The following is a 19,208-nucleotide window of genomic DNA, read 5'->3' on the forward strand; positions in this document are numbered from 1 at the left end:
GGCATAGGTTTAAATTCAATTGAAATTGAATCATACCTTATTCTATTCAAAACGTTATCTAACAAGAGAATTATATATAAAATGGACACCTATACAGCACAAAATATCACAATTTTATTGAGAAATGAAAATGTATACGCAAATTTAAAGACCTCTCTCCATTCAATTGCATATAACTTGATCCACACTTTCCCATTTTATCTTGACGATAAAATTCTTCCGTGCAACAGTAAATTGTAAAAGTACCCCATGACGATATATCATTCTGTACTGATAGGAACAAGTGATTTATATGTATGTATGTATGTAGTACAGCATTCACCCTTGTCTTCGATATTGATTCCATTATTTATCAAAGGTTGACTGGAAAAGATCCCTTTATGGGTTTAAGTCTACCATCTACGAGTGTGTGAGATTTATGTCTTGTCAACGTTTCTGGTATTCTACAGGAGATACGTTTTACAAACAAACATATATTTGATAATATTACTAGTATTATAGAAAACTCTTCGAACCATTATGCATGTATGATAGGAGTTATGTAAGTGAATAACGTTGGAGATATGGGATAGAGGGCCTTAGTTCTCCGTGCCTATCCCGATATATAACAGATAATAGCCTCTGTCGTATCCGACAAAGGCGATCCCAACTAACTCATATATTACAATCATGAGATCGAATATGACTTGCAAAGTTGAATTTAGTTTTAAATAAAGGGTCACTTCAGTGCAACTCCTGTTCTCATATTGACTAATATTATTGTAGATTATTTTCTAAGAACATTTAGATTTGAACTGTTGTTTAATATCTAAATACGGGTAAACAAATTTAAATTTGACAACACGAAGATAAGTACAAATTTACTTTAATCCACAAAATATAGCAACATTGAAGGTCAAAATTAAAATGGACGAGTAATTATTTTAAAATAACTATATAAAATAATGCCTAAAATAGACTTAGAACATATCGCGAGACATATAAATATATAAAAATAAAGGCGAATTAAAAATTAAATAAGATATAAAAATAGCCAGTTTTCTTTTAAAAGTACAACAATAGTTATTGTGGGAATCAAAAGCGACATACGACGCAATTTCCAAACTAAGTTCATTTAAGCCTCATGCAAATAAGAGAGCTTATATTCAATTTGTGGTCTCAGAAAAGTTTGGCATTGTACACTGTATATTGTGCAAGCCGTTTGTGACCATTTCTGTTCAGCGCAGTTTTAACTGGTGTTTACAGAATACGTCCGTGACAACGTTTCGGGGCTTTGTTTTAATTTAAAAGTTTATTTGTGTGTAATTTTGTTTATGGAATTTCATAATTATAAAACACAAAAATAAAAATATTGTTTTATTTTTTTAAATCGAACATACTCGTAATATTCCATAATTTTTTTTACATGAACCAAATTGTTTTTTTTTTTTATTTTGCATTGAAGTTATAAGGAAAAAAAAAAAAAAGAAAAAGAAGAAACTAATATCTACAATAAAACAAGAAATAGACATAAAAATCAGATAAAAACCATAAAAGGATACTGCTAGTAAAAGTATAAAAATGTACTTAATCACCTTAAACCTATGACATAATAAAAAACAATATAAATGTAAGAGAAGAGCTAGATTCATAACTTTTCCCCGAGAAGAACCTGTTTACCTCAATTTACCAAAGCTTATATAAGTAAATAAAGTAGGTAAAAAATTATACATACCTAAAGTCCGGTTATCAATCTTGAAGTGCCTGGAGTCCTCTCTTCTCCAAGCTATGTTTGGTGGTGGAGTTCCAGATGCAACACATCTGAGTGCAGCATTTTCACCTTCTTTCACTAATACTTCACTACTGCTCACCTCATCGTCAATATCTGGTGGTACTGTGTGAAGAATATAAAATTGAAGAAAAGAACTTGAATTAAACTTGAAAGGTTTCTTGAGAAAGTGTAGGAAAAATTAACAATTCCAGTAGCCAATTTTGAGAAGCAAGTCTTAATATTAACGTGGCATATTAAATGGCCATAGTGAAAGACGATTAATAGACTAAGGATTATTGGTAAAGAGAGAAGCAAAGAATATACAAGAAAAATAACAATGGAGAAACATTAGAAGAAATTAGCATAAGATCGTAATAAGTAGTACACATAAAGGAGGTCAATGTAATTTGAATAGATAAATTACGCTACTGTGAGTACAGTATCACATAATGAACATCATAAAGAACACTATATCACTCATAACACCAATATGCATAATCATGTCAAAATGCATGGTTTTGCAATTGATGAGGACACCGACGTTTTATTGCAGATATCAAAGACTTCGTTACTCTGCGACAGAAATAAATAAAATAGGCAAAATACTTGGTCAGTCTAATCTAAATTAAGCAATTTGCTGTTCGTTCCTGAGATAGATAATCTTATGATTATTATTCTTTGCTCGTAAATGTGAAGTAACAAACGGATTTTGATTTCCATATGAGAAATTGAAAAGTTCTATGTTCGAAAGATAACTTTACTAACTAATTTTACACGAATGTGATCTTAGCGCACTAGTTGATTTGTTAATAAGAATATATTCGTCTGCTGACCGACAACCTGCAGCTGGTGCGTTTGGCTCATCATCGGCTCAGTGTTGACCTGGCACATGTACCGTCCACCGTCTGATGGTCCCACATCCCTCAGGCCCAGGGTCCACGCGCCGTCGCCGTGGCTCACGCTGATGCGATGATTCTTCGTGATAACGTGGCCCGCTATTGTCAGGATTGTCTGAGTGTCGACTCGAAGCCACGCCACCTGATCGAAGGTAGATTAAGATTTACAAAATATTACATTTACTTTGACTCTCTTGTCTTTCTGAAAAATTAGATATTGCCCTGGAATTTGAAATCAAGAAATTTTACTTAAAAATCAATCGAGTAATTGACTTGAATTATTAGCAATTTTTTAATATTGCAACATAAACATATATATACGTATAGCAAATTTTTAGCGATCCCCATGTGGAACTAATTTTAAACTCATGAAATGTTATTGGAATTTTCTCGATCTTAATCTTCTAGAAATCCAAATAAATTAATAAGGTTAAAATAACATTAAAATGTGATATTTCTCGGAAAAGTAATTTCTCCAATATTACAGATGGTTTACATTTTAAGAGGCAAGATGATAATTAAGTATCAACATTATAAAATGTATTTTGCTAAATATTTGCTGTAACATCATATTAGGTACCAAATTAAATCCAAACATACAATAGGCGCTCCAATGGATACTCTAATTGAACTCTCTCTATAATATATACATATTATAAATTTCAAGGAAACACAATTAAACAAAGTAATTTGCCGTTCTCCTTGTTGTGATTGCTCTTAATTGAAAGCAACTGAATTTGTTTACATTGTAAAGAAAATATTTGTGAGAATTTTGATTCATAATGCTTATTCTAAAAGTTTCAAATTGAAATTAATAAACCCAGTTCTATTGATTTAAGAGTTCTTTTAAATCGAACTTCTAAGAAAGAGCAGCAGCATTCAGAAATGTCTAAAATTTGTTCAACACAAAAATGCTTTAATGGCCAAAAAAACAAAAATCTTGGATCGATTTATTCTCGTATAGACTAAGTATATTTGTGTATTTATGAATTTCCTCTCGAGTTGGTCGCGTATTTGTTTTGTACCATTTTTCTGTGCTGAGCATAATCCTGCTTCTTTCGAAATAAAATCTACTTGCTAAAACGTAATTTAAAATGTTTTGAATCTTATAGGTATATCTATTAAATATCTAATACATTTATTTATTTATGAAACTTTAATACACATTGAAAGTGTAAATGGCGAACTTAACACCATATGGCGTTATCTACCAGTCAACAGTAGACAGGAATAAGAGAAAATGTTATTGAAGGTGCAAAGTGCTGAACAATATTAAGTTAAAAGAGTAATTTAAAAATAACATATATATATATATATATATATATATATATATATATATATATATATATATATATATATATATATATATATATATATATATATATATATATATATATACAGATTCTGTTTGTTTTAAAATAAAAGTAAATCATTCGTCAAGATTACTTTTATCATGAGTGTAGTTATTGTTTAGTATTAAATAAATTATTATTATTAATAATAATAAATTCTTTAATAAAGGTTTAAGTTACACAAAATTTTAACAATATCAATTTGTACCAAATATAAATCATTAAATTATTCAATTAAATTGTTATAAATAACATTTATAACAATTTAATTATTATAAACTAGCTGTTGCCAGTGACTTCGTTCGCGTTTCCTTCATCTTTCGTAAAATAAGTAGCCCATGTCCTTCCTCACGGTTCAGTGGTTTTGATGTAATAGACACATTTATCTTTACTGCTCTGCTCCTATTGATCGTAGCGTGATGAATAGTATACTATAACCTGCCGAGGAGTATGAATAATAATTGTACCAAGTTTCGTGAAAATCCGTCGAGTAGTTTTTGTTTCTATAACGAACATACATACAGACAGACAAAAATTTCACTGATTGCATTTTTGGCATCAGTATCGACTAATCACCCCCTGATAGTTACTTTGGAATTATATTCCATGTACAGAATTGACCTCTGTACAGATTTATTATAAGTATTGACAATAAATAACAATGACCTAATCTACTTTTTTTTTTATGTTAGCCAGCATATGAATCATTTTGCAGTGTATTAATTTTAACAACATTGCATATGACACCACTACGTTTGAACGACGGTCGTTTATTGAAAAATGGATTAAAGTGACCAACATCAATATGGATATTGATAGGCTCTATTACAGTGTCGATAAAATTAATTAGCCAGACTTAGTCAGCGGCAGCTAAGTTGTCGCAAATGTTAACGGACGCTGTGTTTGTATTAAATTACTGAGTCGAGGCTCGATTTATCGAGCAAATTATATTGGCTCCTACAATCGATACATGTAATAAAATCGTAACTGGTCGCTGTCTGTACATGGAAAATATATAAGAAAAAAACTATTATAGAGGGGCTTTATGAATGCATTAGAACCGAAAATAATGATTTTTAGAATTTTTGTCTGTCTGTTTGTCTCTATGTCTGTATTACTGTATGTCCGTTGGCTGTATGTCTGTTTATTTGTACGTTTGTGCATGCTAATCTCAGAAATGGCTTAACCAATTTGAATACCGTTTCCACTAATGCATTGCGATTTCCTCCAATTAACATTAATTGTTTGTTTTATTTCAATAAGTTCATAAATAAGAAAGTTATATCAATCTAAATAATCACGTATAAGATGCTATAAAATAACCGATCAGTTAAATTAGATGAAACTTCCTTTATTATGTGTATTGACTTTCGAAAATCTGTATACTCGTGCGAAGTAGTGTGTGTGAGTTTGTGCTTGCGTGCGTGCGTCCATGCGTGTGTTATTGCATGCGTGCGTATGTGCCTGCGTGTGTGTGTGCATGAGTGCGTGCATGCGTGCGCGTTTGTGTGTCTGTATATTTTACTCTTTACATTTTATTACAAATTTATTGAATTCTTTTGTTTGTTGTTATTGCTCAAAAATATCTGAAGTATATACTTACTAACTTTATTTATTGAATAATGATTTCACTAACATCACAAAAGGAAAAGTTTGTAATAACATTTGTAACTCGAATAGGCTTAACACAGAACAGATTTGAACAGAATTGGATACATATGAGATAATTTTATGCAATTACACTTAAAACTCAACGAAACAGAGTAAGAGTGGAGTCAAATCCTCACCATAGAATTAAAAAAACTACATATAATTTTAATAGTGGCACAGATAATATAATACATACATACATATCTGTCACGCCTGTCTTCCATTAGGGTAGGCAGAAACAATGGAACGAGTCAAACCTCTTTCGCTTCTTCATTCTCACCATAGAATTAAAAAAACTATTCATATAATTTTAATAGTGGCACAGATAATATAATACTATACTAGATAGTGGTATGTTTGAAAAAAGATAAGAAAAAAGACAAAAAAAATCAGTTTTCAGTGCCATTTTTTATTATTATTTATATGTATCAATGAGATATCTAATAATAAATTCGGACTACTATTATCACTTCGATAGGTTTTTAATCGAATAAAATATTTTTATTTTTATTTAAATTTAGGCTGGATTTATAGAAATCGCCAAAATTATATTAATATTCAATAGTTACAGTACAAGTATTGATTTGTTATGAATTATAATGAGATCCAGGAAAGGTTGAAGCAGGTAGTTGAAAGTTTATTTATTTTAGTGGTTCATTTCGACTACCTCGAAACAGTCTAATCATTACAATGTTTGACTCCCAAGAGTTTCATACCAGTGAATCGAATCCCAGCCAAATTTTTTATTATTTTACTTGATTTTGACTTGTGACTTTTGTGATTTCTGATTCTATTATGTCTACAAAAAGTAAATACTTCATTTTCTATCTCTATCACTTGTGATGAACTATAAAATCAGTTGTGTGTAAATTTTGTATGAATTTTACACACAACTGATATTTTGAGTCATAAAAACACATATTTTATCTGATCATTTCAGATTGCTGTAGAGTACTTACAATACCTGCATCCTCCTACATAAAACTTGCATACAAATTATTGTGTAAAATGTAAAAAAAAAAAAACTAAATAATAGATGTTTGTAAAATATGCTGGTTCTTGTTGTATATAGGTATTATTTATTATTTATATTATATTAATTGTAAATAAAATTGCCGTCTGTTGACTTGATGTACAATACATATTGTATGTATATTTTTTTCTATTTCAATTGTTTATAAATTTTCTTTTTTATAAAAAAATACAATTGTCAATGTATATAAAAAGGTTAATTTTGAACAATAGATATAAAAATAAAATTAAGTATCCATACAAAACAACACTAGTAAAATCTGGTGCCAAATTAATGACAATCCAAATATATAACAAAATACCTAATGAAATAAAAAAACTTAGAAAGTCATAAACAAATTTGTAAATTTGTTAAAACAAAATACCCAATAAATAAAACGTACTATAGGTTAAATGAATTTTTTGAAGATGAATAGCTCATATGTGTTATTACATTTTATTCATATTAAATAAAAATAAATAACAATATGTGATTTTAACTGTCGTCAAAAGTGGATGTTTCTCTCTCTGTTCTTATGTGTTTACTCATTATAATAACCAATTTGTACCACGTGGCATGAGAAATGCGAAGAGAATTGAACAGCAATCGACTTTGTACAAAAGTCGATTGCTTGGGTACCTCTGCCCCATTCGTGTTTCAACCGTGAAGCATTTGTGTATGCATGGCTGTGTTTCGGTTTGAAGGGTGGGATATGGCGTGAATTTACTGGGTACAGAGGAATAACACCTGAGTCCTCAGGAATGGCAACGCATGGGGGGTATCATGGGCGAAACAGTATACTCTGTTATGTCCATGGTACTGCTCATGTCTGTAGGCGACGATTACCACTTTTCATCAGGTGGACCGTCAGCTTGTTTGCCATTCTAAGTTGGATAAAAAAAACCATAACCTTTTGTTCCTACACACACCTAGTCCCTAATCCATTTTCATATCTTGTCTCGTGGATATATGCAGGTACTTGAGAGTTTTGACTCGTCTATCAGATAGCATTGATCTGATTACTGTTATATATGTTATTCTAGAACTACCTAGACGTCTGTATTGTTTCATTTTTGTATTGTATACACGTTCCATCAATTTTTCATCAGACATTCTTTACACATGCCCAAACTGGAGTAGAACTAAGAATACCTATTTATAAAACAAACAAGAGACAGTCACATGAGAAACTTCATGAAACTTCATGAAACTAATTTGCCGATATGTCAACAGAGCTAGATAGCTGAAACTTATTTAACTAATTATTCACTAGCCGCTAGTCTAAAACTCCACTTCCATCTAACTAGATCGGTCTGAATTTTAGATTCATAGTGGGTTAAAGGTTTAATGGATTTGAAAGGGTTTTGTTAACAATTAAGTTAATTTATCTATTTTTAACCAACTTTAATAGAAAAGGTTCTAGATTTACATTTTCAATGCGTTATACGATTTATTAGTTGTTGATTTTGAATTTTAGTATTTAATTAATATATATATATATATATATATATATATATAGTATATGAGAATTACCTTAAAAGTCTGTAAATTGTCGACTCGACATGTGATCGCCGCATCCCTGCCTAAGGCAACGGTAACGTTCGAGCCCGGACCCACAAACCGGGGCAAATCTGTAACAACACACGAAATATTGTTATAAAAAGGTCACAGTGCAGAGATAAACTCGAAATAAACTGACTTGTCCCTCAAATAAAGACGAAGGTTAACTTCAAAGCTCGTAGAATATTTAGACAACGTGACTTATGAAACGTAATATTTTAATATAATCTCTGGAATATTTCTTTGATTAAAATATTATTTCTAAATGTATTTTCGACGTCAAGTTTTATTATATTATAAACATTAAATAAATAAATAATAGTGTAATAATTTATAACAGTAAAGGAAATAATTTCCTCTGTGGTTTCAGCATAGAATAGGCCATTCCTTTTTTTTTCCCATGGGTATCGTAAGGAGCAATTAAGAGGAGGTGAGGGATGGGCAGCAGCATCCCTCCTAAAACATTTCCAAAGCCTAACTGCAGTTCTCAAACTCTGCCAAGCCTGGTAACTACTGTCAAAACCCCCCCAGGAGGAGGTCAATGTTCAGCAGTGGACAGTCAAAGGCTGATATGATGATGATGAGAGGAGTAATAATAGTATAAGAATTAAATCCTCAAATTCTCCAACTTCATCAAATAACTTGAATATTGTACTTGAATATCTACACTAATATTATAAAGATGAAAGATTTGTATTTTTTGTGTATGTTTGTAATGAATAAACTCAAAAACTACTTACTTTGCCGTTTTCAAAAATTCTTTCACCATTAGAAAGCTACATTCACCCTGAGTAACATAGGCTATATTTATTTCTAGAAAAGATTAGGGATCCTTACTTAAACTTCAGTAACGTAACTCATGGTGTAAAAAATGCTATAAAATATCTTTCGTCGCGTGCGCTGCGGAAACTATTGGTGATAGAACAAAAGTATGTTCTACAATATTGAAGAAAATATCAATAACTATATAAAACTTCCCGTTACTATATGTCCAACTATTATCGTTATGTCACAATAATCACTTAAAATGTTATAAAAATGTCCACTCGTGCAAAGCCGGGACGGGATAAGATATAAATTTCAAAAAATTCTTACGTTTCTTTATTTGAATTTTATCATTCATGGAGTCAATTAGTCTACCCACCATAGATTTTGACTCAATTTCAAATCAGAATATTTCTTTTTTATTTTAAAAAATTTCTTTATATATGTCAGCGCTATTGTACGATATACGTTTATAATAATAACAAGATTTAACCTACTTTGTCTACTTAATCTGGTTAAATTTGTTTATTTTTTATGTTTTTTTTTTAGGTATCCAAATGATTCAAAGTATTATTAAAATTATAATTATTTAAACGCTATTTCAAAAACAAAGAGAGAATATATAAAAAGAATAAAATATAATGCAAATGTTAGGTATATACCCGACATCATATTAGGTGTATTGTTTTTGTTTTTTACTTCAGTTTGTTGCTTCAATCATGACAAGATTGAAACATAATACTTACTTAGTTACTAACCAAATATTATTTTTTATCACGCTTACACGAAACAAAAAATTGGGAGAGTCGAAAAAATCTAGAATTCTTTCACTTAATATTATCCGCTCGCCATCGACTGGGAATTTATCTCACACGCTAGAGCTAGAATGGTCACGTATGAGTACAATGCGGTTTCAGAGAAATTTTCTCCCACTAACGCTCAGGTTGTAGAATGACCTCCCTGTCAAGGTTTTCCCTAGAGACAACAGTATGGGGCTCTTCAAAAAGGGTACTTGTATTAAGGACGGTAACGCGCACGTGACACCCCTCGCGTTGTAGGCGTCCGTAGGCTACAGTGACCGTTTACCTTCAGACTGGCTGTATGCTTGGTTGACACCTTTGTAGTATAAAAGAATCATCATCAATAATAGCCGTTAATTGACTACTGCTACTATTTACTGATATTGCTCACAACTTAGGTTACATGTTTATTTTTATTATTTACTTAATTTTCTTGCGCTGTATAACTATGTTAAAGTGAATGCTGTGAATACCTATAGTAGGCACGTGCATTAATATTGTATTATATTTAATGTTTGTTATACCTATATGTTATAATGCAATATGCTGTTGGTGTTCCTTAAATAAATAAATAGATTGCTGAACAGTAGCCTTTTACTATTGGAGATTTTGCTAGTAGATTTTTTTTATTTATTTTTTTATCACAAAATACAGAGTTACAGAAATTATGTTACATTAGCATTCAGAAACCATTTATAAATACATTAAAACTATTTAATTTGTATTAAATATCATGCAAGAAGTATTGTTTTAATTTACATTTGATGTTGCTAATAGTCGTAGCCACGCTTGGCAGGCGAGTTTTTTTTTAATGGGTGATAATGGAATGGTAACCCCACCCGCGTTATCGGTATACACCAGCGCGGCACCAGTGAAGGATGATAGGTGAGGATGAAGCAGGTCAGTTAGCCCATCGTGATGAATTCAACAAGAATTGTTCACGATAGTTTCCAGGGGGAACCACGTGGAGGTCGACCTAATAGGGCATATTGTGGTAGGCGGGTTAGCAATCACAGTTAGGCTTTGGTAACGTTAAAACAGGGAAGTTGTTGGCGACTCCTCGATCACTAAGTTCTATTAGTCCCCTCTTACGACACCTACAGGAAAGCAAGGAGTGGCCCATTCAGTACCGCTACCATATGGCAATCACTTAATTTAAACCTACCTAATTAGACTGAAACATTTATTTTAAATACGGTATTAAAATTAGAAACAACTTTAGACTATATTCTAAATACAATCCCGTTTAATCTCTTTCTATATCTGATCCTTTTTAATTAGTTATTAGATAGAAAGCCAGTTCGAAGTCAAAATTTAAATTTTAGATTAATAAAGCTAAGCTTAAATTTCTCAGATGGCTCGAGTCCCGAAATAAAATTATCAACCAATAAGCCTTATAATACCTATCCCTAAGCCTCTGTCACGGAAATCACTTCGCTTTATTACAGGGTATTTAGTGGCTATCAAAGTATCAAAGATGATTTTTCCTTTTTGATACAGGGGAAGAGTTGCTATCGAATATTTTTAAGTGACTTGTAAAAAAAGGTTTTCAATTCTTCTGTTTTTTTTTGCCGCCAATTCTGAATTGATTGTAAATAAAATATCGTACCTTGATGTCGTTTGTACATGAGCGATGTTTAAAAATAAATATAAGAGTCTTAATAGGATCAATAGATGCTTTGATAAACAACGTCTTTTTGAAATTTTATCTGTCTGTCTGTTTGTATATTTATTCCAGTATTATGTAAATACTATTATACGAAATTGGTTATGGTTTACATAGTCGTATTCTTGAAAGTTTAACCTAAAGTCTGGTGTAGGTTTTGTCTTAAAATACCATCTAGAAGCGATCTTATTCATTACTTTTCCAGCTTCTGAAATCCACACGTTCAAAGTAGGGGTATGTAAATAACGTATTATTATTATTACTTTCTTTTATCGATTCACTTTATCACGTGAAAGTTTGCAGGAAGAAAACTTTTACGTGATAAAGCGTGCTTGCTTTTTGTCAATCTATTTTCCTTGTTTTGTAACATAGTCTTGGAGTATTGGACATTTTTTTTTTAATTATAATGATGCATATTAATTTCTTTCTCCTTTAAATGTGTCTTCAATCATGTCGTATTCTCGATATAACGGTTGTGGTTTTGACGATTGTTAACAAAGATCTATTTAGTGACTGCGATCTTCTCAAGGTGCTTTCACTTAATTTAATTTTTTTATGCTATTGTACAAAGACTCCCGCTGCCTTCTCTTTGTAATTTACAAGCGCAATAAAGAATATATAAATGAAACGTCTTATCACGAGCTCGCAGCAAAAGAGATCTACTCATATCGCCTCCAGAAACACTGCACAAAATTGCACCGAGTCTGAATAAAATTGCAACCAGAGCGTACTTCAAAATTAAATTGCATCGCGAGAAATGAATACAGAAGAAACGGAATGGAGGTAGCTAATTTATATGAAACTTATATCTGAGGAATTTCAATTCGTACTTGCGAAGATAGCGTAGTTCATTATACAAATATTGTACAACATCTTTTGTACTAGTAATTTATGAGTACTCATACCTAGTTACTTGTAATTTAATAATCAAAATTAAATTTACGACTTCAGAGAATTCATTTTTTTTTTCAGTATTTCTGAGACTTTATCTTGTGAACCGACTTTAAAAAGAAGACGGTTCTCGTTAACTTATCTAGCTAATGTTTTGTTTTTATACAACTTAGAATGACAAACAAGCTGACGGCCCACCTGATGGAAAGTGGTAACCGTCGCCTATAGACATGAGCAGTACCATGGACATAACAGAGTATACTGTTTCGTTCATGATACCCTCCATGCGTTGCCATTCCTGAGGACTCAGGTGTTATTCCTCTGTACCCTGTAAATTCACGCCATATCCCATCCTTCAAACCGAAACACAGCCATGCAAACACAACTGCTTCACGGTAGAAACACGAATGGGACAGAGTTATCCAAGCAATCGACTTTTGTACAAAGTCTCCCTCTGGTAATGTGTAAATAATTTTAATGTTATTTCATCTATAACAATTGAAAGATATTCAATTACAAGTAAAATATAATTGTTTATTTTTTTTCATTCCACTGCTCATGTCTATAGGCAACGGTTACCATTTTCCATCAGGTGGACCGTCAGCTTGTTTGCCATTTAAAGTCTTGACTTTAAAAACAAAAAAACACATTAAAAGCTCTATAGAAATATATTCTACAAAAATATATATTTATTGTTTTTTTTTTTTAAGTCAATATATCTTTCGTAATAAAAGGAAAAAGTTCCCAACATATATAATATTCTCAACCTGTGGACTCCACAGGGTATACTGACAATATTTCCTGATACAGATAGTTCCCGCTGTTCTGTATGGATCGGCGAATCTCTAAGATCGCTCCCCAGAGTCACGGCCATCTTGTACAAGAATCACAATGGTTTTCTGTCGATATGTTAGAAAAAAATACACGGGGGATTGTCTGTTCCGTATTACATTAGTTTCAGACACGTGCTGCTGTTACGGTTGTGTGGAAACGGGATGAAGTTGCTCTTGACACATATTGTGTTATGCAATATTGCAGTCGAGTGGAGTCACATTTTATATTGTCTTGAAAATTTCCTGGTTTTTAAGGTTAACGTTAAATTTTGGTTTTTATTCTTAGTTTAGTGATACCACTTACGTCCTATGTGATTTCAAAATTCGATCGATAATTCCATAATTCATTACTGTTCTCTCATTCTCTTATACTCTAACTTACAAGCAAAAAATCCGAATACTAAAATAAAATAAATTAGTATATGAAATACAAATGGTATTAGGACATTTTTAATTCATTAGCATCACATTAAGATTACTATTATGGATCCGGTTTTTTTTTTTTTATTCTTGTTAAACTATAGATCAATATTTTATTTATAATAGTGGATTAGTTAATGAAGAATGGGATGACTAAGTTAATACTAGAATTAAATCAAATCAAATCATTTATTTGCACGAAATAGTTATTTACATAGGTGTTTTCTATATATATTAGAACCAACATAGTATCTTTTTAATGTATATTGCAAATTTAGTATGCATGGTTACAAAATAAAGAACATAATAATAATAATTTAATGTAATAATGCCTAACTTAAATAATAGGTAAAAATCTCATTATTATTAGAAAATAGCAGATTGTTTGCAATCAATCACACAAGAGATTCTTTTTATAAGAGAAAGAAATATCATGAAATTGGAACATTTGTACTGTCAACTTCTTTTGTCTCTCGCACGTCGTACACTTTTTTTAAGATTTATCAATAAATACCGTCTAACTTTACATCTTTTCTTTCTTCTACAATATTCTTTCAGCAAACATACATTATATGACCATCATTATAATAATACTTACAATTCAAGCTTTCAGTGGAATTGCAAAAACTAATGAAATACCTAAAACAGTCCCCAAAATTTAATAGAGGTTCTAGAAGCATTCGCATTACGTTTCGTGCGGATGGAGTCCGTGTTCCGGCGTTTTATTGCCATGTCAGAGACATAAATGGCGGCCATATATAGGCAGCTTGAAGCAGTCATGACCAATCGTTTTATGCTGCGGCTGCACAGTGAATTACAATCTTTCATTCTGTCTGAGAGCGTTGTATTTACTGTCCTCATATAAATGTCCCCATATATTTATCTATATTTATAAAATATGTGATATTCAAGCTAAGTTACTTTATGTTATGAAAAGCCAGGAAATACCTGGAGGAACAATCCAGAACACCCAGACCAAAGTCAATTTGGAAATTTCTTTTCCTACATTGGTCCAACCGAAATTTGAACCAGAACTTTATTACAAGTAACAGCAGTAGAATAACTCACAGCTAAAACGATGAACGATCAACGATGACCATTCCACCAAAAATGAGGGTTGTGAGAACGTTATGTTTATTTTGTATGTATATTAATATTAGACTATTTGAAAAGTTATGACCTCTCCGGATAGTCAGCTGCATAGCGAATTTAAGCGTGCCAATGAGTAATTACTACATATTACAGACTGGTATAGAAAAGTTGTCGTCTACTCTAGCATTAATATTTGTATGTTGGTAACCATAGTATTTCTTTTTAAAATTCCTATTGCAACAGTTATAGTTCAATTGTCAACTGCTTTGATGGTAAAAAGATTTATAAGCAATACCAATATAGAATTTATTAACCAATTTTTTTACTTTTTTAGTTATTCTGTGTCCAATAAACGCTTTTTGATTAAAGTCGATGTACTTCTGAATTTATTCATTACCCGACGTTTGTGAATATGTATTTAGAAGAATGAATAGGTCTTCTCCATATACTTGATTGTTTTTAAATTAAAATGCACGAAATTACTAGCCCCATTCATTGAGCAGCTTTGCTTTTATGGCTTGCTAATTCTTCCTTTTGGTAGTCCTTTATCAAGGAACTTAATTAAATTACTTTGTCGTTCCAAGCTCATGCCTTCACATATTTTATTAAATAGCTTGCCATTTTTAAGTACCTTTATAAAATGTAATTTTAACTTGATATTAAGGAAAAATATCCTCGCAAATACCTTTCCAAAAATAGTCGACTAGTCTGCTAAGTCGTGTATCATGATTATTTATTAAATACTAACAAATACTAATAAAATTTAATATACTATTATATTAAAAATGATTATATTTAATAATATTCTGCGTGAATACTTCAATTTCTTATTTTACAAATTGTCATAAGAATATTTTGTAACTAGCATCAAAGCAATTCTACATATTACGTTCGCAATTTCCATATTCGAGTGATGAAATACTGTTTTCCGAGTTTTGTTTTATTCGAGCGGTTCCCGTTTGAGAACTTTATGTTTGAAGTTTGATCGCACAAAACATCGTTTCAATACGAAACGACCTTTTGAATTATTTCAAGATTTATGTAGAGCTGTCAGAGTTAATTTGTAGATTGAATATCTGCCGGCATTCTAAGTTCTGAGAGGGCTTCTTAAAATTCAGTGTCGAAGTAGGATTGGCCTTTTATTATAATGACTGTAGGAGGAAAGTGGAATTGCATCGTTGTGAAAAATGATACCTATAATATTTTATGAAGATATATTACCTACAGGGTAACTTTGTCAAGTGTGACAAGCTTGTATTTTTTAAAGTCGTTGACATCCAACTAGTAAATGTAAAAGTTTGTAATGATCCTCAAATATTTGTTGCTCAATCAACCTTAACTTAATTAAACTTTCTAACTCTAGAAAGCTAAACTTAATTAGATCCTATTACAAGATCCAATTTGAAATTGCGACTTTTAACATATTATAAATATTAAATAGAGTAGGATCTGAAATCATTTAATTCTTGTCAATCCTTGAATATAGTGAGATTTTAAAACTTGATTGATGAATAATTAAAAGACATAGTATATCACATATTTTTGATAGTATATATATTTTTGATCCTTATCACTTGAAATCGTACATACATTAAAAATCTATTGTCACAAAATATTAAGATTCCAGATATAGATTTGTGCTATACATTGTAAATTAATTACATGTTGTTGTTCTTTAATAAATTCTATGAAATAATTTGCAATGAAAAAAAAAACAAACTGTCGTTTTATTTTCTCATTCAATTTTTATGGCCATATTTCCCATCAGTGTGGAATTACTTGGAATTTTGCATTACTTCTGCTGTTTTGGAAATAGAAGATGACCTTCAGATTAGTCATAGAGACAAAGAAGGAGACCTTGTATAAAACTCCTCTTGTGAATCAAATTTCTGCTGTCAAGCAGCTGTATTTTATGATAGTCATTATTTTCATATCTTTTGTATCAGACTATAAAAACTTAACGTCTCAAATCATTTGTCATAAATTATTAATATTCTAAATAAATTCAATGTAAAGAGTAATGCTGAATGTTTTAAAAAAAAACCTTAAAAGTTTACTCATATTATTTTTATCCAATAAAAATATTGGCTAAGTTATTGATTTATAAGAGTTTTCCATACTTGTATAAGGTCGGAGTAATCTAAGAAATCTCAAGTGAGCTCTCGATAAAAGTTTTTGTTGAAAATATTGAAGCTGTAGTTCAACGAATATTGGCTTCGATTTTGATGCGAAATAAAAGCAAAGTTTGTTGTAAGTTAATCTTTAAGAGGACGTTATATTTTGCACTCTTCTTAAAAAAAAAGCTTCAAAAGAATAACTTGTAGTGTAACTCTAATGTAGCTGACTAAACTGAATAAATAAGTCATAAATAACCCATCTTATTTTTTATGAGAATGAATTTGTATCATAAAATATACATAGACATACGCAATTCGACAATTTTCCGAGAAAAACATATTATAATATTAGTCGTGTCCCCAAAAAATAGTTCAGTGTATTAAGATACTTTGAAGAAAAAAAAAATGCTGACTTTCTTGGGACTCTTTTGACACTACCTAAGTATATACGGTCTCGTTGTTGAATAATAACTATTCACCCACTTCGGCCGCTATATTCCCGTTCTTGTGAGTATCTTCCAATAGACCTTTACCAGCAAATGCCTAAGTTCTGGAACTTTCCGGAACTAAGATCCAAAATTTCAAGTTTCTGAACTTGTTTTTGCTGTGCGTGTAATCTAATTTCAATGATAGCATGACGTTAAACTTCAATAACGAAACCCTAAGTCATCGCGTTAAAACTAACATATAAGGGTCAAGATTAGGGAATTCACTTACATGAAGTTTATTTTGCTAGTCAATAGTAATTAAATAGATTTAGAAACTGCCTAAATACAATTTTATATCCTTTAAGTATTATAAAGAGTAGAAAGATAGGTGGATTTGTGAGAGTTTATATTACTGCAAAGATAGTCTAAAGAAATTGGATGAGTGTTTTCCAAGCTAAGATTTTTTATCATTGAAAATTTAATAGTATCTTTGTCTAGGCTATCGGTATATATTGTATCGGTAAGGGCGAAAGCAGGTTAGTTAGCCCATCGAGATCAATTATACGAGAATTGACTACAATAATTTCCAGGTGAAACTGCCTAAAGATCGGCCTGATAGGATAATATGCCCTATATTGCTAGCAATGGGGCTGTTTTATTCCAATACTAATCCAATCCAATAATAATCGATTTTTTCTCCCCCCCTTCAAACTATGTTACTCTGTATTATGAGAAAACAATCAAAAGACTTAGAACCGAACCAATTGAAAAAAATCGATTCCTAAATTGGTTGAACTGAGAATCGAATTTTGGACTTTCTTTACACAAAGCAATACTGAATCACAGATATCGTTACAGATTTCTTGAGTATTTCAATTACTTGGAACAATAGATTGGAATCACCTGGGCCACAGATGTACGAGGTTTCTTAACCAAAAATATTTACTATTGCTTTAATACTGAATCACAGATATCGTTACAGATTTTTTGAGTATTTCAATTACTTGGAACAATAGATTGGAATCACCTGAGCCACAGATGTACGAGGATTCTTAACCAAAAATATTTACTTTACTATGATTGAATATGAACGATGAATATGAATAAGAAGCTTGTCAAGTAATTTTTATATTGGCCACAGCATGTGATGGTTGTAAATACACAGAAAGTTGAATAAAGAGACTATTATGACGTAAAAAGAAAAATTTACTATCTAATAGATTAACGATCAGTCGAAACTATCTTCCACAAAACATATTTTACACTAAAGTTTGTAATACCGCATATGAATAGAAAAGGGTTTTTGGTAACTCCCTTGGGGAACGAAGTCCTGAGAAATAGCTAGTATAAATACATTATACAAAAAGGTTATACACAAAACTGAAAGGAAAGGTAATTTCAAACCCGAAAATGATTGTCCTCAAAAGATAAGACGAAAATTGTGCTAACAAAATTAAAGGGATATAAATGATAATTAAAGGGTGCATGTATAACCCATAATCCCTTGTAACATAGCAAAATACGGTTCCAATAGGGACTCAACAGTTACATGTTGCTAAAACTAAGCCACGAACAATATTTCATATGTACATTACACACGATACCGATTCCCTGAACTCGGAAAGTTTACAAATCAGTAATCCCTAAAGAACATACATTTTAATTAAAGAACTGTAACGGAAACTAAATATGATTTTAAATATTTCAAATCTACTATCACGTTTGAATCTTTTTATTAAAGTTGAAATTTAATTATTATAGTTGAGCTTTATAGGGAGTTACATTCCCGAGTGGCTAACTACACTGACTTATTCAGTATGGAATATGTCCATAAATATAATTTGAATCTGGCCGAAAATAAAAACTTTGACCTGACTAATTACCGGATAGTACATAAATAAATTATTTTGATTTTAGAAAAGTACATTTTGCTTTATAAAAATACAAGGATTTCAACATCGCAACAAAGTACATCG

General features: G+C 31.0%; 1 protein-coding gene across 1 annotated transcript in view; it reads right to left on the minus strand.

Moving 5' to 3' along the window:
* LOC113515656 (protein amalgam-like) overlaps nucleotides 1-19,208 on the minus strand; it is a 97,312-nt gene that overhangs the window by 15,255 nt on the left and 62,849 nt on the right. The window contains exons 2-4 of the mRNA XM_026899916.3: nucleotides 8,194-8,291; nucleotides 2,584-2,788; nucleotides 1,715-1,873 (exon numbers count right to left, since the gene is read on the minus strand). Of these exons, the coding sequence (XP_026755717.2) occupies nucleotides 1,715-1,873; nucleotides 2,584-2,788; nucleotides 8,194-8,291 (462 nt within the window). The remainder of the gene's footprint in view (nucleotides 1-1,714; nucleotides 1,874-2,583; nucleotides 2,789-8,193; nucleotides 8,292-19,208) is intronic.

The sequence above is a fragment of the Galleria mellonella genome, unplaced genomic scaffold (genome assembly GCF_026898425.1).
Source record: "Galleria mellonella isolate WM207_F2 unplaced genomic scaffold, CSIRO_AGI_GalMel_v1 utg37, whole genome shotgun sequence".
Lineage (NCBI taxonomy): Eukaryota > Metazoa > Arthropoda > Insecta > Lepidoptera > Pyralidae > Galleria > Galleria mellonella.